Raw genomic sequence first — 25642 nt, 5'->3', positions numbered from 1 at the left:
TTTTCTAAATTGCTTGTGGCACGCACATCTTTCTTTTAATTCCCCCTATTCTCTTACCAAAGAGAGAGTGTGACAGCACAAGAATGCTTTCTTGGGCATCATTCTCCATTCTTGTCCTACTTTGTTTGAGATGTTGGTTATTACCCAATAAAAACTCCCAGGGGTCAATTGCCAGCCTGTATCAATTACATATCTCCATTGACTACATCTTGCAGCTTACACTGGCTGCACATCTGCCTCCAGTTGTTATATGGTGGAAGAAGGAGGAGAGACACAGTTGCCCTTAAACACTTTCTATTGCCTTGGTTCACTAAATTATTCACTAAAGAAATACTTGAGCATGCATCATAGTTTCTTTACAAAATATGGAGACAGAGTCTATGTTGACACGATGATATTAATTTATTGAAAGTAACACCAGAAAGTTTTTACGGGCAACCCTTATACTTCCGATGATTAATGTTTAAATAGTTAAGAGAATTGTCTGTATAATCAATAGAGGACATGATCTTCTTTTAGATAAAAGAGACCTCTAGAATATCAACTCGAACCTTAATAAAAAAGGCACAGACAAATGTTCTTTGGTATAAATTAATGAAGTGATAATGCTCAGTATACTCTCATTTCTCTCTCTCTCATGCTCAAACCATTCACCAGACATGAAATGCATGACAGTCAGAATGAAACAATGAATGATGTCCAATGATCTCATTGTAGTTGTTCAGTCATGGCACTGGCATTTTAATATGAGCTCTATACCTTATAACAATTTGATTCACTCTTTCTTGTTTGTCCACAGAAGTTTTCTCATTTAGAACTGGCCAACAATGGTAAGACATTATCCTGCTGACAGAAGCTATTCCTTTCAGTCAGTTGGGCCCCTCACCAACCAGGGTTTATACGTGCATTTGACCCAGTTAGTTTTTTTATTCGACTAAGTGACATCCGGCTCCAGAATTCAGCTGAGGAGCACTGTCTATGTTTCCTTCTTGTTTTCATTCCCCATATTACTCAGGGGGAGGAAGTGACAAAGGATTTTGACTCTGACAAAGGATTTTGACTCTGCCTAGCTGCCTATAGTAATGTCTATATACAACATAATTCTTCCCTCCCAAGTTTTAGGCTGCTTTATCTACTCCTGTACATCAGATAAATAGAACCTGGGTACTCCTTGAGCATGCTCAATGGAAACTGTATGAGCTCACTATCAAAATCCTAGTCCCTACATATGACAATTTTCCAAGATACGTTAGATACCACTCAGTAGCTGAGATGAATGTTGGGCTTGTCTACCCACTCCCCTGTTCCTCCACTGCCTCTCCTGTTCATCACTGTTCAGGAGACTTACTCCAGCATACTATTGAAGTAACTATTGAACTTAAACAATATTCCACGTGGTTAGAGGGGAGAGCCTCAACCTGGACTGAACCTGGCATTCAGTGCCCTGAGAGATGCTCCTGTGAGCCCTCTATTTCTCCTTTGACTCCATTACTTTCCTATATGGAACGGCTTTGAAAAGTATTCTATAGCAGGGTGACTCCTTTATTGATTAGATCATCCGTAAGAGGCATTAATGCTCATATCAGCTAATACAGCTTCCAGGTCATAGGCAGCTTTGACTATTGGTTGTTCAACCGGACCATCCAAAAGCTGTGTGTTTCAGAGCAGGGCCAGGCTCTAAGCATAAATAAAGCAATATGTAGTTTGGAGTCTCTGGTTTTTTAAACTCTATTGTCACATGCAGTCACTCATAAGCTAGCCCTATGTCCTTCTACAGCAATGGTCCTAGAAGGAAAGACTATTTTTGACCCAATCTTCTTACTGGAGAGAAGCAGTCCTCTAGGTAGCATGCACAACATTGATTTAGTGAGACTGAGGACAGGTCAGTTAATTTCCCTGTAACTCAGATTCCCTATTTTTAAAAGAGGGATTAGTGATACATTACTCATGCTGGTGATATTCTGAGATCTAGGAATGAAAGTCAGTACTATGTATGATTGTTGTTATCCTGACAGCTCTGGGCTCTATGTAACATAAGGCCAACCATGACTAAGAAAAGACTCAGTTCAAAAGTATTGAATTTTAATTTTAAACCTGTGATTTGTTTCCAGTACTTATATAGTGGCTGTTGTGACATTCACACTTTGAGTAACAATAAACCCTACAATGCTAGCTGAAAAGAGGGATGAACTACATGACCTTTTACTCTGTTAGAGTCATTCAACCATTGAGTTTTGATGCAATACTCATTTCAACTGCCTAGGGCAGGAAAATCCCAATGCTACATTAGATATCAAGTTCACTTTTCAATTATTTATTGTAACTTCAGCTAAACCATCATCAATGTTATCCAGCACTTGTTTGCTGGATCAGTAATGTATAGGCTTTATCAACAGCACAGTTTATTTTGAAGAGAAATGTAAGTAAGAGATGGAGAATAAAATGATAGAATAAGGATGTGTGCATAGTAATTGAGGTCCATACTCCTCCTGGGCTCTTCTAGAACAGTGTCTCCATCATACTGACACCCACTGCTCTCTTTCTTTGTCCTTATTGTTCACTGGCAGAAAATTAGAATCAGGTCTCTGTGCTTAGAGCAAAAGAAAGGTGAAGTCTGAAAAAATGCCCCTAAAATATCCTCCCAGGAAAAAGAAAGGCTCCTGAAAATAAATCCTTGGGGTTCCAGCACAGACAAGTAGGAGAATTTATTTGTTTCCCAAACCATTCTAGCTTGATTAGCCCTGGAAGTTATAACACTGAAATAGTGTCCTCGTAAGAACACCTTAGTGAAGGTTGTCTTTCCACACATCAGTGTCCCCTTCTCCCTGCTGCAGTGGGTGCATCCCTAGGAGTTGCACTCTTCACAGTGGCAGGAGAGGATGTAGCGGTAGGTGGCGGTAAGCCGCATGCCACCAGAGCAGCGTAATCGCATTGCCTTCAGCTTGGAGGTCTGGGGCCGGCAGCAGTGACAAGTAGAACGGAAAGGCTGCTTCAAGACTGTGCTGAAGGAGACCATTGGCTCAGAGCGTGAAGTCTGACTGCAACGACCCTCGCAGCGAGCCAGGAGCACCATCTACAAAATGAAAGAGAATAGTTAGGAAATGTCTTGCAGGTATCAAATTTACACCCAATTAGTTACTGTGCAATAACTATTACCATCAGGATTGGTGGGGAGGTGGAATGTTAAAAGGCTTCTCGTCCTGCTTGAAACTCATACAGGACTAGAAATCTTCTAACAAGTTTGGCCCATCTGATGATTTACACTAGCTATAACAACAAGAGTGATATTGAGTGCACATGGATGGATTTTTCTCTTTCAGTAACTATTGAAATAACTGACCTTGATAAAGTTCTTGTAGGCATTGGACAGTCAAATATTAAGTAACCTGACCTTCTGGTACCAGAAAAAGTTGGATGTGGGTGTTTGTGAGAATGCAGCATCACTGGATTGGCACAAAGGAAAAAAAAAACTATACTGTAAAATATGACTGATGAAGGGTTTAATGGAGAGTAGTGAGAATAAAAATCTGTTTCTTTCCTAAACTGAGGAGAAGGAGACCAAGGCCTGCAGATTAGATCACTGACATTTCCTCTTTGGGGTCAGTCTGCTCAGATAAAAGGATAATGCATCTGTTAATAAATTCTCAATATTTCAGCTATTCTTTTTGCCATGCAGGAATTGACTGATGAGTCATTTTGCACATTGTACCAAGATGGTTTATGTGTGTAGTCTGCATCATGATCTGTGACTGAACATAGGATTCTGGCATTAGTATCAGACGAAATATTTCTTATTAGTTCCGTGAACTTCATCTCTCTAATGCCTTCCCTCTCAATTTTATCTAAATAAATGTGAATGTGACATGCTGCTAAGGAATCAGCACTTAACATACACATACAAATACCAGAGCTACTCAATTAACTGTACTTATGTTACATGGCTGGTTCCTAATGTTAAATGTTGTACAGTCTTTGCTGCCCAGCAGTAGTCATATATGCTAGCACTTTCTCCATTTGCTCCAAAGACAAAACAAGACTTGTCTATCTTCAGTGAACATAATTAAAATATCATTCTTCTGCAAGCTTAAATCTAGAATGAGAATCAGAGTTCTTTCACCTCTATCTGCTTCTTTATGTATGTGGCACTTGGGGGGCTGTTGGATGACAAAAAGGTGCTTTTAAAAATGGCATAGGTAGCTAACTCCTAAGTTAGCTGATTTAGTGTGAAACCCCCATTTAAACCTCAGGCGGATACAGTATTTAATATCTGCAAAACACTGTAGAAACTTTAAAGACAATCAATATTCCCTGTATGTATATATGTGGTTTGAAGGGATGTTTCAAACACCATTATTTAACTCAAGTTAGCTAACATGGTTTTAAAATACAGCTTCTTTTGTGTTTAGCCAAAGTCCTAGCAGATTCTTGATTCCTCTCCACTGCTGTATAGCAGGTTCTTTGGAAAGGATATACATGGCTTATCTCCATCTTTATTTGTTTCTAATATGTCACATGTCCATGTCTACCCATGGCTCATCCAGTGGAGGATGTGAAGGCACAGGAAGACTTCAAAACTTTTAGGAAAACTCATTGATAAGCTTTCAAATTCAGCAGAGTTCAGATTGTAAGCAGACACTTTCAAGGAGATCTTTTCATAAACGTGGTCTATAAATATGAGAATGAGGATTGTCCATAGTATTTCTAAAGTGTGTATTTCTCATAGTTGTCCTCAAAAGCCAGCTGTAATGACAACCTGCTCTATTAACTAGAAATGTTACATCTTATCCAAACAAAAGTTTTGACCTGCTTGGGCAGTTTTGACTTTAGGACTTGAATTTCAGGAAGCTGAGGGTCAGCGTCTAAAAGCAGTCCTTAAAGCATATTAATACTGTGTGTGGTCTGACTTGGGACTAAAGTTAGTCCCAAGTCAGTCCACACACACAGTGTTACTGCACAGTAAGGAGTCTGTGCAGTAACTAACCAGGTGTAAATTTGATATTACCCTTCTTCTATGCCACCGAGACTATTATTGCAGAAAAGGTTTTTCAGGCTGATACAACATATTTCAAGTGCAAAATTACAAAATAGGCTGCATGAAGAATTGTCTTGTAAAGGATAACTGTAATGGTTGGTGACCTTTACTCATTTCTACCCCAAAAACATATCACCCGTTTCTACGCCTAAACTTGCAGGTTTTGCAAAAAAGCAACATTAAACAATGGAATTGGGGAATGGGACTGGGAGATAGAATAAATGTTATGTGATACAAATACAAGGAAGAAAGTTTTGACATGTCAGTATCAGCAATTCATAGATTTCTTGTTAACGATATCTTTTTTCACAAAAATAATCAATACTCTTTTTTCAATAAATCCACATTTAATTTGTATTATTGTTTACAATAGTACATTTAGCATAATGATTTAAAGACACATTGTGTCAAACTTTGTAGATTATGTTATTGCCAATTTTGCTTAGACAATTAGTTTTGTATCCGTGCATGGTTTATACTCCTAGAAATTACTACATTTTATTATTTTTTAATATTCTCTAAAACTAGGCTGAGTGGGTTTTTTTCTTGTATCCTATACTTCAGATGACAATGTAAAATTACAAGTGGCACTGTAACATGGGTATCACAGACATTTGGGGGAAGAGAAAATACTATGATCTCACCCTGACATAGCCTTTTAAACATTTAGATATACTAGAAATCATAGAAAATTAGAGCTGGAGGGGACCTCAGGAGGTCATCTAGTCCAACCTCCTGCTCAAAGCAGGACCATCCCCACCTAGATCATCCCAGCCAAAGCTTTGTCTAGCCAGGTTTTGAAAACCTCCAAGAATGGAGATTCCACCACCTCTCTGGGTAACCTGTTCCAGTGTTTTACTGCCCTCCTAGTGAGACAATTCTTCCTAATATCTAACCTAAACTTCCCCTGCTGCAGCTTGAGACCATTGCTCCTTGTTCTTGCCACTACTGAGAACAGTCTAGCTCCATCCTCTTTTAAGCCCCACTTCAGGTAACTGAAGGTTGCTGTTAAACCACCTCTCACTCTTCTCTTCTCTAGACTAAATAAGCCCAATTTCCTCAGCCTGCCCTCATCAGTCATGTCCCCCAGCCCCCTCGACATTGTTGTTGTCCTCTGCTGGAATCTCTACAATTTATCTACATCTTTCCTGTAGTGGGGGGCCAACCTGAGTTTTTCAGGTTGGCCCACAAAGAACTCAGGTTATTTGGGCTAACCTGAGTTCTTCATCGTAACTTAACCTCCTCTTTACATAAATCCAGAACAGTACCAGTATATGTTGGCAAGTGTGCAAATGAGCTGGAAATAGCATGTACTTCAAAAGCTTTGCTTTGCCATTTAATCAATTGCTGCAGCTGTTTATTGCATCGTATACTATGGTGCAATAGAGATTATCACCTAAACAATTAGTAGTGATATGATGGCATAGCACAGTAATAGAGTAAGTGTATATATAGTAAAAATATGTGGGTATTTTATAACCTGATATCCAGGCTTCCAACCCCCCTCCTTTTCCACACAAAACCATGTACATGTCACATTGTAATGCTATTCCCGGAAGTACAGTACTATTTTCCTAATGCTATACAGGAACAATGGAGAGGATTAGGATTGTTCCTGTGTACAGTTAATGGAACAACTGAGCAACCATGGGTGCAGACAGAAGTGCAGCTCCACGCTGTAACAGAATGCTTTGCAGGAAGTGCCCTGAGTTACAACAATCTCCTGGAACAAACAGAAGTTCACTTAGTTTCAGGAAGCAGGGGAATCTAGCTGTTGTATAGGAGCCTGCAGCCAGTTTCCTTTAGTAATGGCCCCTCCTCTCTCCCAGACTGACCCTGTTTCAGAATGGAAGGGAGGAAAGGGAGCTAGTTTTAGGGGTTCCCCAGCCGGCTCTGGAGGGTGGGGTGGGTGAATTGGAGTTCACCCCCTCCCCTCCCCCCAGGTCTCCAATAAGTGCCATAAGTGTCAGTATTGTAATATTGTAATTCAGGAAGCATTGGGCACATAAGTGCATTTTAGTTAATGAACATTAAATCTAGTACCTCCATTAGTTAATGCGCATTAAGACAGGTTAATGCACATTTTCCTAGTATCTCACAATGGGTGTCACAGATGTGTTCTGGGAGTGTGTGTGTGTGCACGCGCACGCGTGTGTGCGGGAGGGGAGGAGATGCTTTAATTAGAGTGGCTCTAAGAGCTGCTATAATTAAAGCACCCAGAGCGTCATGTGTATCAGTGATCCCACGCTGAAAAATGGCAGCAGGGTCGCTTGAACTAAAGCTCATTGAATGAGCAATAGCTCACTGAATGAGCAACATGACACTGGAGTCTGCTAGAGCTGGTAATTACCACACTCCAGCAGACTCAATTAATCTAGTCTGCTCTAGCGCACTGTAATTAAAGCACATCAGAGCAGTTTCCCTGCAGGTGTATAGGTGCCCAACAGGGCTCCTATACACCTGCAGGGAGACTGCTCTGACACCTTGGAAATTCAGCACATTGGAGCAGACTTGATTAATTGAGTCTGCCGGAGCACAGAAATTAATGTGCTGCAGCAGACTCTAGCATCACATGCATTAGCATCCCTGTGCTGAAAAATGGCGGCGGGCACTTTGAACTAAAGCTTGTTCAATGTACTTTAGTTCAAATTACCCCGCTGCCTTTTTCCAGGGCAGGGACGCTGATACACATGACACTTGGGCACTTTTAATTAGCGTGGCTCTCTAATTAAATCAACCCCCCAAGCCTCCCATGTAAAAATGCCTATTTAAGTGGCACTTTAATGTACATTAAAATAGGCTAATGTGTACTAAAGTGCACGTTTAAATGCTACCATTGTTTCCTGGAAAATTGAAGAGACGTTGCTTTAGAGACCAATAAGACTTAATGACAAAGATGAGATAAAACCTCAGATTGATCAGGGAATTCAATTTATTATGGGAGGAAAAAAAATGTTTTCTCTGTCAAAGGAGAACACTGTTTTTCAGAGAGGCATGCCTTTCTGTCTCTCTGTGGTATCTTTTTTACATACTGTACAGAATATTAAGTTACTGCAGTACTCTGCATTGATTTTTCACCTCTGGAAATCTATGCTAAACATCTGGTAAGTGGGATTTGATTGATCAAATTGCATTTGGTGAAAGTGCCTAAATTAAAAAAAAAAAAACTTTCTAAGGGAGAGGCAAAGCATTTTTATTAGCATACTGAAGGACATAACCAAGTACCAACCAAGACTGGATGAGAATACCTAAGAAAGATTTTCCCTTTCAATTTTGTGGCTCTGTAAGCCAGTAGCAACGATAAGAAAGATCAAGAAAGATCTTTGAAGAATCTCTGAAGAACCATGTGGAAAAGTGGGTGAGGAGGAGAACAAATCCATCACAGAAAAGTTAGGATCAGAATCTCTGGCTCAAATTATCAGGTTATCAGTGAGTTTTACAAAGGAACAAGACAAAGGGTAACTAAGCGATATAGGTAAACTTGGTGATTGGCGCATATGTAAGAGATATACATGTATTTTTTCATACCAACATATTGATAAGGCACTTCTTTAAATACATTTTCAGTCCAATCTGCAAAAGGGAATCCAATATTGCGCTAGTAGCATACAGTATCTCCAGGATAGAATACAATGTCATTCACCCATCAGCAATATCCTTGAACCCTAACATCTTAAGTAGCAAAGCTGGTTGAAGAACTGAAAAACAGTTTTATAGGAAATTTCAAGGTTCTTTCCATTTTTCAGGTCTGAAGTTGAATTGATTACCAATTTACATGACACAGCCCTACATTAAATTGACCTTAAGGGCAGGGTTGGAGCCCCTTCTGTTTATCACCTTTTATTTGTACTTTGCAGCAACATGAGTATGGTACTTGCTCTTTGTATTTCTGGCAGCCCTAGTATAGCCACCCTTTGTTATTGGTTTGGTTTTGTGAGTGTGTATGGGAACCCACTGAGGACTATATTCTGAAGGGCCTAGTGTTAGAGTGTCTATTGTGCTGGTCTCTAGTTGTATGGTATACCAAGTCTGACAATCCAGCTAGAGCAGGGGTATCAAACACACAGCCTATGGACTGGATCCAGCCCACACAACCATTCCATCTGGCCTCACAGTAGTCCAGTGGGCTACTGGAAGTTGAGGAGTGTGGCCACTGAACCATGCCCTGCCACAGAATGCGGGGACCCTGATGGACATTGCCATCAGCAACAGAGGGGCGAGTGACAGCTGTGCAGTTATGGGCCCTGGACCCGTGGTGCTGCCTGCTCCCGGACCCATGCTGTTCCCCCATCAGTGATGCAACCTGCTCCCTTACCTGCACAGGCGCCCACTTCCCCAACCTGTGCTGCCACCCACTCCACTACCCTCGCTGCCACTCAATGCCCAACTCATACTCTTGCTCAATCCCAGACCTGCTCTGTCAATGCCAGACCCACTGCAGCTGCTGGCTCCATGGATCCTACCCAGGAAGTTCGTTCCAGCTTGTGGCCAGGGCTGAGTTTGACACCTCTGATCTTGAGGACTGGAACACCACAGCATGCACAGCTGTCCCTCACACTGGGCCCAGCTGCAGTAAAACCAATGTTTCATAAACAGATGCAGCTTTAAATTATGTATGTTCAACCACTGGATTTTCTTCTGCAGGTGGAAGTGTAATGCCAGAACACCCAAGGAAGAGCTGGGGTATAACCGAGTAACAACCCAAAGTAATTTGTCTGCAATTTGAGAGGACTGGGTTTTTATCTCATACTAGGCATATCTACATGACATTCCTCATCATCTGTTACCATCATGGCATAATTTCTGGAACAACAACACTCCAACCCTCATTTTATGTTAAAATTTTAGGATTGAAAATATACTTCTAAAAGGGCTCCACCACCCTGCTTCTCTGGACTTACCACTGACCCAGGAAGCCAGGCACAGAGAAAACCCGGTGTACTGTCCCACACAAGTGCTCCTAGTACAGAGGACCGTGGTAGTGCTCAGAAAGATGAAGCTGTTAGTCTCTGATGCTTATTTTTTATGTCCCCTTACTGCCTTTCCTGTAACTGTCTGTGAGCGCTGTACTGTCATATTAATCCATAATTCTTTCAGTATACTGAGATAATTCACCTAGAAAAGCAGAGGACTTTGCTACTGCTACCAGAACTGTTCCAAGTGTCATCTAAATTTCTCCCTATTCATTCAGGCTTAATCTTGGTGCTTTTTGTTGGGTTTTTTTTTTTTAGTGTGTGGGGTGGGGGGAGGGGGAAGGGGAGGGTCTGAATAAAGTTTTTCAGAATTTTTTTTTCCTTATTGTTACACAGCACAAGTTTTCACCCCAAACATGGGGCAGGCAAGTATACATGTTTATGTGATCCAGATTAAGAGAGTCATCCAAAACAAGAAGTGGATTTCCAGTTGTATGCTCTATGGATTTGGAATGATTTCAACTTCACAGCTAGCCTTTTCTCTGTAATAGATTGGATCAAAATCCAGGAATCTAGCACAAGTCTCCATAGCTTGAATTTTTTTTGGAACAGTTCAAATCCGGCTGGATGGACACACATATATCAACATTTCTTCTTGCCCTGCTCCAAATATTATTTTCTAGAGATGGCCTACAAACTGAGGGAGAAAGTTAATCAGACACCTGAAATTCCAGTCTTAGAAGCATTGTACAAGCTGCTTATCCTCAACATTGCTCCATTTAAAGTTATTTATTTAATTATAGTGAATAAATTTCTTATGCAAATGAGAAAGCATCCAACTTTGAGTGAGTTATAACCTAGTTACATTTGCTAGCAATAATGTGATATAGTGGCAAATAAGCAGAACAGTTTGTTTCACACACATGCTTGGTAACAATGTCCCAGCCCCAGTGGTTTTAACTGGCACATACCTTAGAGCTGCACTTGTACAATGGATGACTGATCGAATCGACATAATGGTGCCTCATACAGCGACCTGGGTCAGAGTCAATCATGAATGAACTGTCTGTTTTACTGTCTGTATCTCCCATTATTGCCAGAAGGGATAACATGGAAATGGAAGCTGCCAGTACATGATTTCCCATTGTTGAAGAACTTCTCAGTAATAACAGCAGAGGGAGTTAAAGTATTAAAAAACCTCCAAACAACAAGATCCAGCTCCTTTGAAGTACATTGAAAAATCTGGTTTAAATCTCTTGGTTGTCATTGTTCTTTTTGAGTTAGAGTTTGCTGAAGTTGTAATCCATCACAGACTCTCTTCCATAGCTGGAATAAAAACAATATAAATTACAATCCTGACCAAAAAGAGCTCTTGAGAAAAACAGACATAAATAATAACAAGGCTCTTAGGATTTGTCTTAGCCAAAATACACTCACTGAGTGAACATCATTCCCACAGTAGGTACAGTATATGGGATTAGGAAAGAGGAGGTCAAGGCCTCGTTACTTTAAGCACTGCTCTATCATTCTAATAATGAAGATTTTTTTAATGTTGCATGTGCTGTGATGCCAGTGTTTTTTACTTGATAATATCTCCAGCGGGTACACTTCAACATTGATGATTTGTAGCGCATCTGAGGATGTCTGCAAATTAAAAGAATTGCATATTCACTTAAAATACTGAAAGGCATGTTCCAAGGGACTAGGATAAACTATCTTTTTCATTAAAGATGGAATTTCTGGATCAGGTAACAAGTGAGAATGGATTTGGTGGTCTCATCCCAGTCTCTAGTGGTTGTATATCTCTATCACCAAGACATCACACAGTTTGGAACGAATGACAGCCTCTGCTCAGAAGAGGCCTGTTAATCAAATGGAAGGGCAAGCCAAGGTGAGGTACATTAGAAGTGTGCTCACTAAGGAAATTTGCAGAGCACCTATCTACATTTATTTTATCTCCAACTAGTGTTCTTAGTACCTCACTTTCTTGAATACCAGTCACCCACAGAAAGGTTTACAATGACAATTTTGACACACCTGCTCATCAGCTTGCACTTCCTGAATTTCCTTCTCTCCATCATTAATGAAAGGGCAGGACCTGAAAAAAATACATTATATACCATAATATGCAAGTACATCCCAGTTAGCCACTGGAAGTACAAATTTGCAGATGAAGTCACACAGATTGCCACATTAGTCATCTGGATTTCAGGTGCACGTTAGAAACTGCGAGGGGTCCCAAGGATGAAAGAACACCAAGCAGCCATCACACATGGAGCTCTGCTCCAACAAGGAAAGTCCCGCACTTCCCTAAATGTCTTTATCACAATCCCTTGATAGCTCTGTTATGAAGATACATGGCCTTAAACTAGCCATGTGTAATCTTATATTCACTACTAACAGATGCAGTTTGAGGGAACTGTAAATTACTGGCCTAAACATAACTTTAGAAGGCAAAGTAATGTGTTAAGCATGGTTGAAAAGTAGATTAACTTGCTGAACGTGCATAGCAAACTTATGATAACATATATTTAATACAAACAAAGTTGATGCTTATTTAATAAGATGATGCACAGTTTTATGGACTAACATAAGCTCCCTTCGTTGATGTCTTCTGCCTTGGTGGCAATATTTTATACAGACTGCTTTCATCTCTAATGTGGAATACAGCGAAGAGGCCTCAGAATGCCATAACCCAGTGGTTTGTATCTAGCCTTGTACCTTGCTCTCACACTTTGGTAAGACAAAAAGGAAAGTATAGATGAGCGGTAAGCTCTTCCTCAGTTAATACAAGTTTGGACTAAACATTTTTTAGGCAGAATCTTGATATTAAGAAGTTTTTGCATTGGAGGAAATGTAATTCTTAATGTAAAAAATAGTAGTCATATTATTTTTGTATTAGAGGTAAGTAAATAATGCTTCTCGAGTTTCAGAGTACCATTTACTTGCTAACAGGGAAAGAAAATGTTAACTTGTATGTTACAGATGGTAAACCCTTCCTTGATTTGGGCTATTGCCTTGATATGTTTCCCAAACAAATTTTTTCAGCTATAGAGAAATTATATTGAAAAGGAGGTATTGTACCTAAAAGGTAAACATTTAAAAAAACCTGAGGTATTTAGGAACTCAGATCTAGTTATGAACTCTCCTAGTGGTGTCAATGAAATAGTCTTCTACAATTTATCAGGCTATGACAGAAATTCTCCACCCAAAGAAATCAAGCTGATCTCTGTCAATATTAGGATTGTTAGTTATTAGCTATATAAAATATTGTTAGTTAATAGCTATAGCTCTGTCTTTTTCCTTCCAGCTCATCTCTCCTTTATAAAATATCTAACCAATTGAGCACTCTTGTCAGTCTCGCTCTGACATAATTAATTAGTATTACCCACCCAGAAATTCCCCCTTTTTCAAAATACATTTCTCTCTAACACAAGCTCCAGTTCATAGCCCCAGTAATTATGTGCTTAGAGATTCTCAGTTTCTGTTTTATGTCTCTCAACATATATGTCCCCTCTAAAATCTGGATTCTTGTATCTTCAAATACATTTGCCTGGTATACTGGTTGAAATGAATAGAGCTAGGTGCATTCCGAAGTTTTGGCTTGCTTTCATCTTATTTTTAAGTAATTTTTAAGAAATGGAGGACATAGAGTCTGATTAATGAAATTGCCTCTCATTGTAAACTAGTGTCATATAAAGAAACAAGGTTGGACAGGCGAAATAGATTTGCCTCTCATTTCCTGTACCCATAAGTATACCATGGAATCCATGAAAAGGTAACATGGCTTCTCAGGTTCTAACACTGTAAGGTCATTATACTGAGAAAAGACTGTGCTAGCATGTGCTGCTCTCAGACAGTTACTTTACATGTTTTGGAGTACAAGGCATGTGCAATGGATGAGCATGCGTCACAGCAGTGTTTGCTAGTCTGATCTGAAAGTGTCGTAGACATGCTGTAAGAATGGGAAGAGGGAAGAGACTAACTTATGGGGGGTCTTGGCAATACATCTCCAATGAGACAAAAGGACAGAATAAAAATCTTGCATTTTATTAAGTGAGAGAGATCTTTGATAAAAACATAGACTACATTTTCAAAAATGTGTGTTCAGTTGTCTGCACATAAAGTGGCAAACTAAATTTAAATGTAGAAGTACAATGACTGCACACACAATTGTGGTAATTGCACATATAAACAACTTCTTATTTATCTATGCAGTTGCACGCACACTTTTCTAATGTGTGTATGCATATATTTTTGTATATATGTATGCAAATGCACAGATAAATAAGAAGTTATTTATACATGCAATTACCATGACTTCATGTGTGTGTGCAATCATGGTACCTCTAGGTTCAAACTCAACTTGCTAGTTTATGAAGACACCTGAACAGACACACATGAGCTGTTTGGAAAATGGATTTTGTCTGAATAGAACATATAGGCATTTAGAAATTACTTTCTATTCCAGATCAAAATGAAAAATCAAAACATTAAAAATCTTACATAAAACATTCTGAAAAAGATTCGGTTCAGAAACATCAAATTGATTCAACACATAAAATGTTTTTTTTCATTGCAACTCACATTCTAAAAAGATGTATTCTATTTGAAACTGACTTCCCACAAAAAAAAAAAAAAGTGCATTCCCTTCAACATATTGTCCATAATGAAATGTTGATGTTTCACTTCTCCTAATCAGAAAATTTGGGGGGGGGGGGGGGGTGACACAACAAAATTGTCACATGGCAAAAATTCTATTAAAGTTAAATGCTTGGAGCATGCCTAATTTACACTGGGCACATCTACACATGTCACTATGGTGATGTTGTTACTGTGCAAGATGTGGTACTTCCAAAGGAAGTGTGATCCTTTGGAAATACTAAATTATGGCACAAAAATAGCCTGTACTGTGCTGTACGAGTAAAACACAGTTATTTTTAGCAGCTATTTTGCCATAGCGGTGTACTATACCAGAGGAGTGCATCGCTACTGCAAGTAGCTGCTGGTCAAATGTAGACGCCTGTGGATGCTACATCACCATAGTGCATTGCTACGACGACATAGCATCACATGTAGATGCACCCACTGAGAGCACTAAGTTTATCTCAAAGATGGTGCTAGGGTGTCTGTCTTATTTGGTCCTAGGTCTTCTATGTGGTGCTCACCCACACAGAAGACCTAGGTTCATGGCCTTCCTCAGCCTGGGGAGACTCACACCTATATCTCTTACTTCTCAGGAGAGTGCCGCAACTGTTGAGTTATAAAACAGGCTGAGTCATAGCACCCTTCCCCCTCTCTTATTGAAGCTGAGACATTGGGCAGCTGCCAAAAAACTGCATGAGCTATGGGGCCAGAAAGAGAACAAGCAAAAAGGAGAACACCTTGGTAGCTCTGTGAAGAAAGTGACTCCTGGGAAAAATAAAGTTCTGGGATCATGCCCCTACTCCCAGGAGTGTTTATGTGTTTTATGTTAGAAGGTCATTGGACAAAACCCAGAAATAACTCTGGGAGCAAGGACTAGAACCCTAAATGAATGCCCTTGCTATGATTTGGGATTCTTTGGCAAGATGGCATGATTTTATGAGATCTAGAAGAGAATATCCTTTCTTCTGTATAATTGGAAAGTGCACAAGACTGAGTAATCCTCTGGGAATCTGTAGGAGTTGCACAGCTTTTATCCTGCAAGATGTGAAGGGAATGAGGCAAGGACTCATTTATTGGGTAGTTCAGGAGAGTTTTCCATTGTACAGCTAAATTAGTCATGCACATATGTACCGCTTGGCTTTTTTAAGTGTGTATTTTAAAAGCTTGAGAAAACTTCCTGCCAAAGGTAGGTGCAATTCAGTTCATTCAATGTGTTCTATGTTTTAAAAGCTGCCAAAACCCAGCCAGAGAAGCAGTGTATAAATATATAGCTCTGCCTTGCATGTTGTGTATATTTAGTAAACATGATTATTTGGATCCCACCCTTCCCATGTGGTTCCTTCATTTTGTCTTTATTATGTAAACAGGAAAAGACACAACACTGCTCAGCCTTACAACATTGCAGCTGTAAAAATGTGTCACAAAATTCTTATGACAAAATAATATATGGCTCACTGTGCTTGTTCTCCAAAATGCTGACGTGACTATTTTAAAAGATGCTTGGGCAAGTTTACCAAGCCTTAAAAAGTTTAGACCAAAGCGATTAAAGTTTTGGGAAGCTACTCAAATCTGGGTTAGAATGGAAATGTTTATTCATTCTCAACTATAAGTTATTCCTTGCTATATTATTGCAATGAGATGCCTGTTAAACTATATTATCAAGTAGAATAAACTATATTATTCCGTCCTTTAGGTAAAATTTGCCATTCCTGTGAAAATGACAACTAAATTCATTTGGGTTAGTGAGCCATGAGCCGTCTCTACACAATACATTTACTGGGCCTGGCTACAGTGCCCTCTAACATGTAAACTGTGTAGCTGGGTACTTGCCTTACCAAGGGCAGGCTGATTGGGACTGGGGAGGAGTCATTGGCAGTGTCACTCACTAGCCCTAAAGCAGTGAGTGTGCTACTGTGAGCCCCGGTAAGCCTGGCTGCCATGTAGACATGACCATCAATGTTCAGAAACCGGAGGGATGGAATTCCCTTCCAATCCAGCAGAAGGGAAGTAGTAGCTCACTACATTCCTATAAGCAGGAAAAAATGGTTAGTGCTTTTACACAGGTGATGGACCTGCAGAGCAGGCACCTCTACTATTCTCCACACAGTGAGGAACCATGGACTCAGTTCTTTTCAGAGCTCCTGTTTACAGCTTCTCTGGACCTGTCTATATCATGATAGCAATGGGTAATGAGGAGGGTGGGAATGAGCACATTCCACACATCTCATTCCACTGACATGATCCAAAGCCATACATTTGCCCACAAGGCTGCTTTGGGCTTATCCCCCTTGCCTACTCTTGAACCCTCAGTATTCAATGGATCTGAAAGCAGGTGCTGGAGACAATTCCAGAGTAGTCTCATGGGTGAACTTCTATTTCTGAAATGGGTGAGCAAGCTCAGGTGGGTAGTAAGTGCTCAGTCCCATCCTCTGCAAGACCTAACATAGGCTTGCTATAGACAAGCCCTCTGGAACAAGCCCCCACTATGGTCCTGCTGCATACTGAACCTTCCCATGTCAGAACGACAAAGCAGCAGCAGATCTTTGCTTCTTTCAGCAAGTATCCAAAGAGGATGGACATAATTATACAAGTGTGTTTCCATGCAGATGCCTGTATACTTTAAAACTAGACTACTTAAAAAAATACTTTAAAAATCCTTTAGAATACTTTAAAAATACTAGTCTATGAATCTATATTGTGCCCAGTCCAGTTCTCAGTGAAATCAACAAGGCTCCATCCTTCAGTGACCCAGTGGCTACTTTTAGTTCAGCCACTAAATGATATTGTCTTTCCATTTGGTTATGTTAGTGTCTGAAATTTCTGTTCTGCCAATGAACTAGAGGTCCAGTCATATGATCCTAAAAGTTCCTTCAAAATCTGTGCAGTCAAATTTGTAAAGGCCTGATGAAATCATAAGGTAGCTGTGTGATATCCAGAGAGAAACAAGTGACTATAGTGGAAGTAAGTTATTCCTAAAATATTCCTGTTAACAGTTTAAATAGATGTTTCCTCTACTTGAAACACTGGATTAAACATTTTAAGTTAGACCCTCACCTGTAAACCAGCACATTAGTTTCAAGAGGCTGATACACATTATATCAGCGGAGAATTGGGTCCCACACTGACATATGGTAATCAGTATAAACATTGGGTAAAGTCCTGGCCCTGCTGACGTCAATGGGAGCTTTGCCATTTATTGTAATGGAGCCAAGATTCACCCACTGTATACGAGTTGGTGGAGCTGATTTTCAATTGCATTAAGACCAGTTCAGCACTGTTCTCCCGGAGGGTGTAAATAATTTAAGAATCTCACTTTTAGAAACCTCTGTATAAATGAGAATCAGATCAAGCATGATAAGATTCAGCAACTGAATTAAAGAACAACTGCACATTTGATTTTTTAAGCCCTCTGGTTTGGAGTGATTTAAATGATAGGTACATGAAAGCCTTTTGGGCTATTTGAAAATCTGTCTCCATATTTCTAGGGCCCCTGGCAGACATCACACTTAGGATATAATTAACCAGTTAAACATGTCTTAAGCAGTATCCCAGACACTTCTTAATGCAATTAATTGAGTGATAAAACAAAGAATAATCTCCAAAGATACTACACCAAATATGTGTAATAATTTTTTGGCTGGTTCCTGTTGTGCCTTAAACTGCACATGTGGCCAGGCATCAGCTCATCAGGCCTTGTAGGGGCATTGCAGTCAAGGTCTCTGGTCTGCCCCTGAGGCTGGAAGCAGCAGTCAGCTGATCAGTGGTCCCAGCTGCAGAGGCACATCAGAGACCTTGACTCCTATATGCACCTGAGGCTGGGAGCAGGGCTAAGCTGACTGGCTTCCTACTTGCCAGTACAGGGGAAGCCCAGGATTATGATCCCAGGTTCCCCCTGTACAACAGTATGGACCAATGGGGATCTGGTCCCCAGCCCACACTTGTGCATCAGATTCCATGGCACCTTTAGTTCAACATCTGCCAACGCCCTAGGTATACCCCTGCTAGGACGTGTTGCCACTATGGCATAGGCATACCCAGAGAACTTGATTCTTGATACTTATAAGCAAGTGTCAGAAAAATAATAGTATAAGGTAAAAAATAGGGGCAGGAGAAAGGGAAACAGGTTAAATAAAGAGATTTAAATCTGTAGATCTTCTCCTCTAAAGAAGGAAAGCTCATCTTCTTGCAGTACTCAGAGAGTATCGTATTTTTCATCCTACCAAACAGCAAGTATAGAATGCTGTGCTTTAAAAATGGGAAGATGTGATGGCTATCATCAAGATTTAAGAAACTTGAAAATTCAGAAACTACAAATGCCGCGGCAATAATGTAAAGAAACCCAAATGCATTTCAGTTTCCAAATCAGTGCCTCTTCTAATTTTGTAGTAACAAAATATCAGTGCCCACAAGAGCACTATGGCAAGGCTGCCATACATTAGGACTGAGAAAAAAACCCATTGAACAGTGTTTACAAAAAATATAATACAAAGGTCCAGTGCTGCAAATATATGTGATTGTTCATGTGATCAGTCCCATTGAGTTTACTGGGATTAACTGCATAAGGCAAAGTCCACTTGTTTACCAAATTGAGGCCTAGTGCCCAAAGTAGGGCAAACCTCTGGCAATAGCTCTTGAGCTAGTTGCTCATCACTTCTAAATTTGCAAGAATACTTCCCATCCTTTAACTGCTGGAAGAAAAAGATACAGTGCTTCATGGCTGCAATCTTGAAATGAAAACCAGTTGTAGGTACTATTAGCTGGCACTCTGCCAGTAGACAGGGACAGACAGAAATATGGGAAGGTTTTTAATATACTCCCAAAGAAAACCATCGGTAGACAAAGGAGTTGTTGTATTTTTACCCTTTCTCTTTCATGCTGCCAGGAGTCTTTAAATAGATCCTCTAGTGACTTGTATAGAATAACTCGCATTAGAGCCCAGGAGCTTGTAGAGCTTTGTGATGAAGCCTTAAGTAACATTAATGGAGATATACTAAATTTGTGTTCTCTCTCTAGCCTGTTTTTTTCTTAATTGAATTTCAGGCAGCTTAATGAAGAGTTTAGCAAAAGACAAGGGAAGAATATATTTTCATGCCTTTTAGTACAGAGGATCTGAACAGCCGTACATCCGGGTGTGAAACATAATGGGCAAAGCTGAAATTTTCTGACTGGGAATTCTAAACCTTCACTAGGTATCACACTATGCAAGAAACAGGAGAGGTATCTGCTCTTTGAGGGCAATACCCACATTCAAATGTTGATCTTGGGTTGGGTTTGCCTTTGCTTTAGCCTAACACAAATAATGAAAAAAAGACTTTTGACCAGATTCAAAGTCACGTTGGAGCCTGGAGCTGCAAGGGACATGCATTAGAGCATATGTGTACTGTCTATGTTGGAGTATGTTACCAACAAGTAGGCGCTTTTTGATTCCATGTTAGTTGTTATGATCTTGGACTAGTAACTGAGGTCTGGTTTTATTTAAGTTCCCAAAGAACTGGCAGGTGCAGGAACAAAAAGGTAATCATGATTTTCTACTGATTCTTATTCAGCAAATATATCCCTTCCAGTGGTTTCAGCAGGGGATCATCACACCAAATCCTGTGCTTCTTAATTAAGCTTATACTTTGGCAGACCTCACATTAGCATCTCTAAGAGCTTGCCCAAAGGAACAAACAGTGATAAAGGATGTCAAAATTTGGCCGATGAGAGCAACTCAGGTATTTTAACAAGGGGCACCACACTCTTGGGTCCCATTTAGCTCAACACTCCCACACCTCTGTACATGCCATAACAGTCATGTGAGTGTCAATGTCATGCCATGCTTAACCTTTGCCAAACCAGAGCCCAGGCAGTGCCTCCAATCTTACTCATATATCTTAAAGGGCAACATAACCAGTGCTGCCTTCTACATTGCCATATTTGTCATAGTTTACAGCTCAGTCATAATAAGCATGAAAATCTCATCAGCAGAAACAAAACATGAACATGAAGAATCTTGATATAATCTTCATATAGTGGAATTCTTAGTAGCTGTGTTTCCCCTATAACAATGTACCCAACAATGTAGACAATCAGTGTGTTACCAGAGGAAAGACTATGTTCCCTTTAATATAAAGGGTCTTTAGTCGGATATGCCCTGCACTTGATCCTAGTAAATAGGATGAAAGCGGATGGTGTTTGGAAGTGGCACTGCCAGTGCTACCCCAATTCTATTCTGAATTAGATTACATGAAAAAAGAAAGAATATATAGACTACCAGCTGCTCAAAGGCTTACTCCAACCTTGCTTTTATTGTTCTGCTAAGTTAGAGGTGGGGCATCAGAGGGATTCCAAACATTCCATTACTGAGAAACTTTAATATGTTCCACACTGACACATATAAAAAGGAAATAACAGCTGATCATCATCAGGCCAGGCAACAGCATCTCTTCATATGCATGTACAGAATTGTGGGAAATTAAAATATGCTGCTTGCCCACAGGGAGTCATGGCAATGAGCTAATTTGACTGCAGCTAAGCATGTATCCTGGAATTAACTTGAGTTACAATGCAACAAGCATTCAGTGGAAAGCCATCAAGAGTTATATGAAATCACAAATGGTAAGGAGAAGATGAATTAGGCACTGCTATTCACCTTCTTTTGAGATAGGAGAACAAAGAGATAGTCAATGAAACTGAAAGGCAGCAAATTTAAAATCGATGAAAGGACACATACTTTTACATAATGAACAATAGCTCTACTACTCAGTTCCACAGAATAGCATTGAGGCTTCAAGAAAGGATTAGATTTTTTCTGTCTGAAGGATGTGAACCTCTAGAGTTACAACAAAGGCATTTTTGGAAAAGTTTGGAGAAAGATTAGAAACCCTCATGCTTCAGGGCATATGCCAACTTTTTAAGTCAGTGGCATAGGGATACATTTTCTGGTACATAGGTTATTTGATAACAGTCTATTAGAGGGATTTTGGTATCTCTCCTTGAAGTGGCTTCCTCGAGCTCCTGATGAAGACAGAGCACTCAATTAAATGGGCCAGCAGTCCTTGCCAATGCAGCAGTTCCTATGTTCCTGAAACCAATAGATCTAATTATCTCCTGAGGTGAAGTGTAGAGTCTGAGAGGTGTGGGGATTTTTAACAAAGTTAGTTTTGCTTTTCATTTTTAAAATCTGCTATAATATTTGGATAAGAAGATGTCTTGGTGGCTTGACATCAGCCCAATCTGGCAGGATTTTGTCAGGGTTGTCTAGATCTAGGAATAACCTTCTCACTTCCTGGTCATCTGAAGAGCAGACTGATGAGAGAAGTAATATGGTTGGACCCAGGGGATGTAGTGAATGAAGTTGACTACATAAGCTCTCCTTGTCAAATGATTCATGGAGGATCACTGATGACAGCCTCAGAGAAGGTGCCACAAATCTCTCCCATTTAGGGGAATGCTGTTACCATCTCAGCAATCAAAGCAAGTGAGGATAAACAGGTTTTAAAGCCCCTCTGGCACATCTGGGACTGTCTAGGTTAGGCCAACTGCTATTGTGCAAATTGCCCATGCTTAGATAGCTGCATGACATACCACTGCTATAAACAGTACGCAGACCAACCAAGCTTGTCTGCTCATCAGGCATGGGTAATCTACATACATGCATCTGTTTAAAAATAGGTGGTGTAAAAAATTGCATCTAAAGATGTAGGACTGACAGGCAATGGCTTAAATAATGATTCCATAATAAGAATATCTGGCCAAAGTCCACTGATAAATGTTTTAATTCTAATAAAAATACATTTTGACAAGGTAAACTTAAAACAACAAATACCTGTTTTATCCCCTTTATGTTTTAAAATTAAATAGTCTGAACATGCCTTAGTAAGATAGTTATACCGGAAATAAGATTTCATAATTCCAGCAGGAGGAGGTCAACTTTTATGTCATTTGAGTTTAAATTGCAAAGTTCTGATTCAAACTGGTAAGCCATGGAGTTACTCATGTACATAACTGCTCGCTAGCATGAATAAGATCTCACTATCTGTGCAAAAGTGAGTACTGCTAACAATTCACAAGAAAAAAATGAGATCCTGTGAAAACAAGATGTTCTTTTAAGTTGGGACAGATAACAGAATCATGCCTGTTATACCCACATGTAGTAACTCTACCAACCATCTGGGCTGCTTTCACTAGGAAATCATTTTAAAACACAGCACTGGTATGAAGAGAAGTATAATCACTGCAATTTTAAATGATCACTTTGATTGTTCCTTTCAGTTCTAGTACCTGGTGTCCCTTCCATGCTCCCATTATGACAGGTTGTGTTATGAAGTTATACAAAATTACTGATAACACTTAGCATTTTTATTGCAATTTTTGTCTTCAAAGAGCAGTACAAACATCAGCAAATTAACCTTCATGGTATCCCTGTGAGGTAGAAATAATAAGTACTGACTCTTAGGCTATTTTTTAAAGAAAAGAAAACTGTGGTAGTTGTTTAAATAAACTTTAGAATGACTATTAGACTTCTGACTCCTAGTCCCAAGCAGTAAGTGCCGGACTGTTGATTTGAAAATTTTTAAAAATTAAAAAGTAAAATGTTTTTGCACTCACTCTTTCTCTGCTGAGCTGCTACATCGATACTAGATCATTTCATTAATACATTTTAAATTAGATTGAGATGATATGTTTTCAACTATCCTTCTGTTTTTTATTATTGCTATTTAAGCAACACATTTTAGCTTTTACAGGAATGACTCACCTGAATCTCAGTAGATACATGGTTCTGTCTTCTTTAATTAAGTTCTTATGAGGTTTTATCCATTACAATGAATTCCAGTTATACTGTACTCTGATACATTATCATTCAGTTCACAGTCATACTCTTCTTTTGTTCTACACACATAAAAAACAGTTATGTTCATGTCTCTTGCAGAGATGCTCCTTTTAAAGTGAAATGTTATCCTGGAAAACAATGATTTCAGGGGATTGAAAGATTCCTTACGATCTTCTGCAAATGTTTTGGGGTCTTGCAGATTGCAGAAGAAAGCAGTGCCCTGCCTGAGCATCCTCCAGTTTGATCTACTGACCGCATATCCACATCACATTGTTTGTTGTGCTGTGGGGGTAAGCTGAGTGCTAAATATACCCCTCAATGCTACGGCCAAGACAAACACTGTGGGTTTCCTCAGAGTTTTTAGCCAATCAAAGACATACATTAAATCCATTCTAATCCATAACTAGTTTGGTTCAGTCCCTGGTAAAGCTTCCCAGAAGTTTCAACAAATAATAATGTGCAAATTAAAAGTGCCGCTGCAAAGCATGACACACAAAGCTAGAAATAAATATTGCCTATTGTTTCAAATTATTCCAAGCACTCCAGCAGATGACTGGCAAGAGATCAGCATACATAAGTAGTAATAAAAGTAAACAGTTCCATTTTAAACGAGCAGGCTTGCCTGTTTTCATAGAGCCTTATTGTAATAGGACAAAGACAGTGCTGGAGATACTATAGTTCTTTCTGTGAATTCAGGACAGAATCCAGTGCTTCCATTCACCCCAAATTCTTACAACTGAGTAGCAGTGCCAAGTCACAGACAGAAGCCCAGCACATTCCCAAAAGAAAAGTACTTCACTATTTTATTCAGAACCAGAGTATATGTTACCTGTTTCCTTTCTGGTGCTTTCATATGCATCCTCATACAGACACATAAGCAAAGAAATAATGATGATAGGAAGATGCAGGCAGTAGAACTGAAGTGTATTTTAAGTGAATACACTTTAACTTTAAATATGATAGATGAAGAATGTGTGTGTGTCAGATGAAGAGAGTAAATGCTCAGTTTAAGTATATCTGGAGTATGCTGAAATCTGGTGAAAGCTCTTATGCTTACCTTTGGGAAATGTGCTGCTCCTTCCTTCCCTTACACTCTTCGGAGAGCTAAAAAGAGGTCCTGTTACTTCCAAATGCTTTTGTTCTTCTGTCCTCTGTCACATGGCTTGCCTTTTATATTTGCAACACACAAAAGTTAGGGCTGTTGTTTAAGAGAGAGAGAGAGTGCGAGAGAGGGAGAGAGAATGTCAAATGGAAAAGTGCCATTGCAGTCATATATCAATCAGGCTAGCGGCAGCAGCAGCTCACTGGCAAATGGGAATTCCACAGAAATGTGAAGCTCTTGTTATCTGAGAAATCACTAAACACCACCAGCCAAGCTCCCCTCTGCAGGGACTTTTTATTATTGGAGATCCGGGAAATAGAAGTAAATGTACTTTTTTCTTTTAAATCCGGAGATATATTGTCATGCCATAAAAGGCAGTGAAGTAAATATTCTGAATGGAATTCCCTCCTCCGATGTTCTGTGTGTAAGACAACACAGTCAGCATGAGATGTAAGATCCTTGTGTTGAGTGAATAATTTGCAACTAATAATGTATTTGAAAAAAAATTACCTCTGTGCTTGGAAAATAGCCATAAGGCAACTGCAGTTTCCTTGGGCTTGTTTATTATTCTTTTTTTTTTTTCTGTTAAATAACTTTGAGGACTTTTTACTCTATAGGTCCCTTCCAGATATTCCAACTTCAAGCTATGTCACTTTATTACAAGTCATCAAACAAGTCATATGGTATTTCTTCTGTTTCGTGATTGGAAGAGTCAGCAAACATTTCCTACATAGTGCACAGATACAGTTTTTGCAGTTAATCTTCCCTGCAGCTCTGACATGTTTCATACAAGGAATACAAACATTGTCAATATTTGTGGTTAAAAATTCAAGCAGATATTTACAAATTTCTTCTTTCACTTTATTCATCTTTTCTAAAGAGTATCAGCTTTTAAAGTTCAGACTTTTTAATTAATTAATTTGTTTAGATATTATCTGTGACATGCATAATAATCATTAATTTCCAAAGAAGTTGAAGACAAAGCCAAATCTATAAAAAAAAAAAAAAGAACCAACAAGGGCCACATGAATTTGTCTGATAGACAGAATACAGTAGCTATGACAATGTTTCCTGTATTTCCACTGAGGCATACTTGAGGTATGATATGTGTTTCAGTCATTTGCCACAGAATTGTA

General features: G+C 39.5%; 1 protein-coding gene across 5 annotated transcripts; it reads right to left on the bottom strand.

Annotated features, from left to right (window-relative positions):
- Positions 1-383: 383 nt before the first annotated feature.
- Positions 384-24926, bottom strand: NDP (norrin cystine knot growth factor NDP). Of its 5 annotated transcripts, none has more exons than XM_019487229.2 (5): positions 24462-24926; positions 23330-23532; positions 11983-12043; positions 10917-11271; positions 384-3073 (listed from the first exon to the last, which is right to left on the bottom strand). In XM_019487229.2, the coding sequence occupies exons 4-5, from the start codon at positions 11088-11090 to the stop codon at positions 2846-2848; spliced, it is 402 nt and encodes a 133-aa protein (XP_019342774.1). In that variant the 5' UTR covers positions 11091-11271; positions 11983-12043; positions 23330-23532; positions 24462-24926; the 3' UTR covers positions 384-2845. The 5 variants fall into 5 exon arrangements, with proteins under 5 accessions (XP_019342774.1, XP_019342773.1, XP_019342775.1 ...); XM_019487228.2 differs by having other exon boundaries at positions 23330-23463; XM_019487230.2 differs by lacking the exon at positions 23330-23532.
- Between the last annotated feature and the right edge of the window lie 716 nt (positions 24927-25642).

This window comes from Alligator mississippiensis, chromosome 1, assembly GCF_030867095.1.
Source record: "Alligator mississippiensis isolate rAllMis1 chromosome 1, rAllMis1, whole genome shotgun sequence".
NCBI lineage: Eukaryota > Metazoa > Chordata > Crocodylia > Alligatoridae > Alligator > Alligator mississippiensis.
This window is presented reverse-complemented; position numbering and strand designations above follow the sequence as displayed.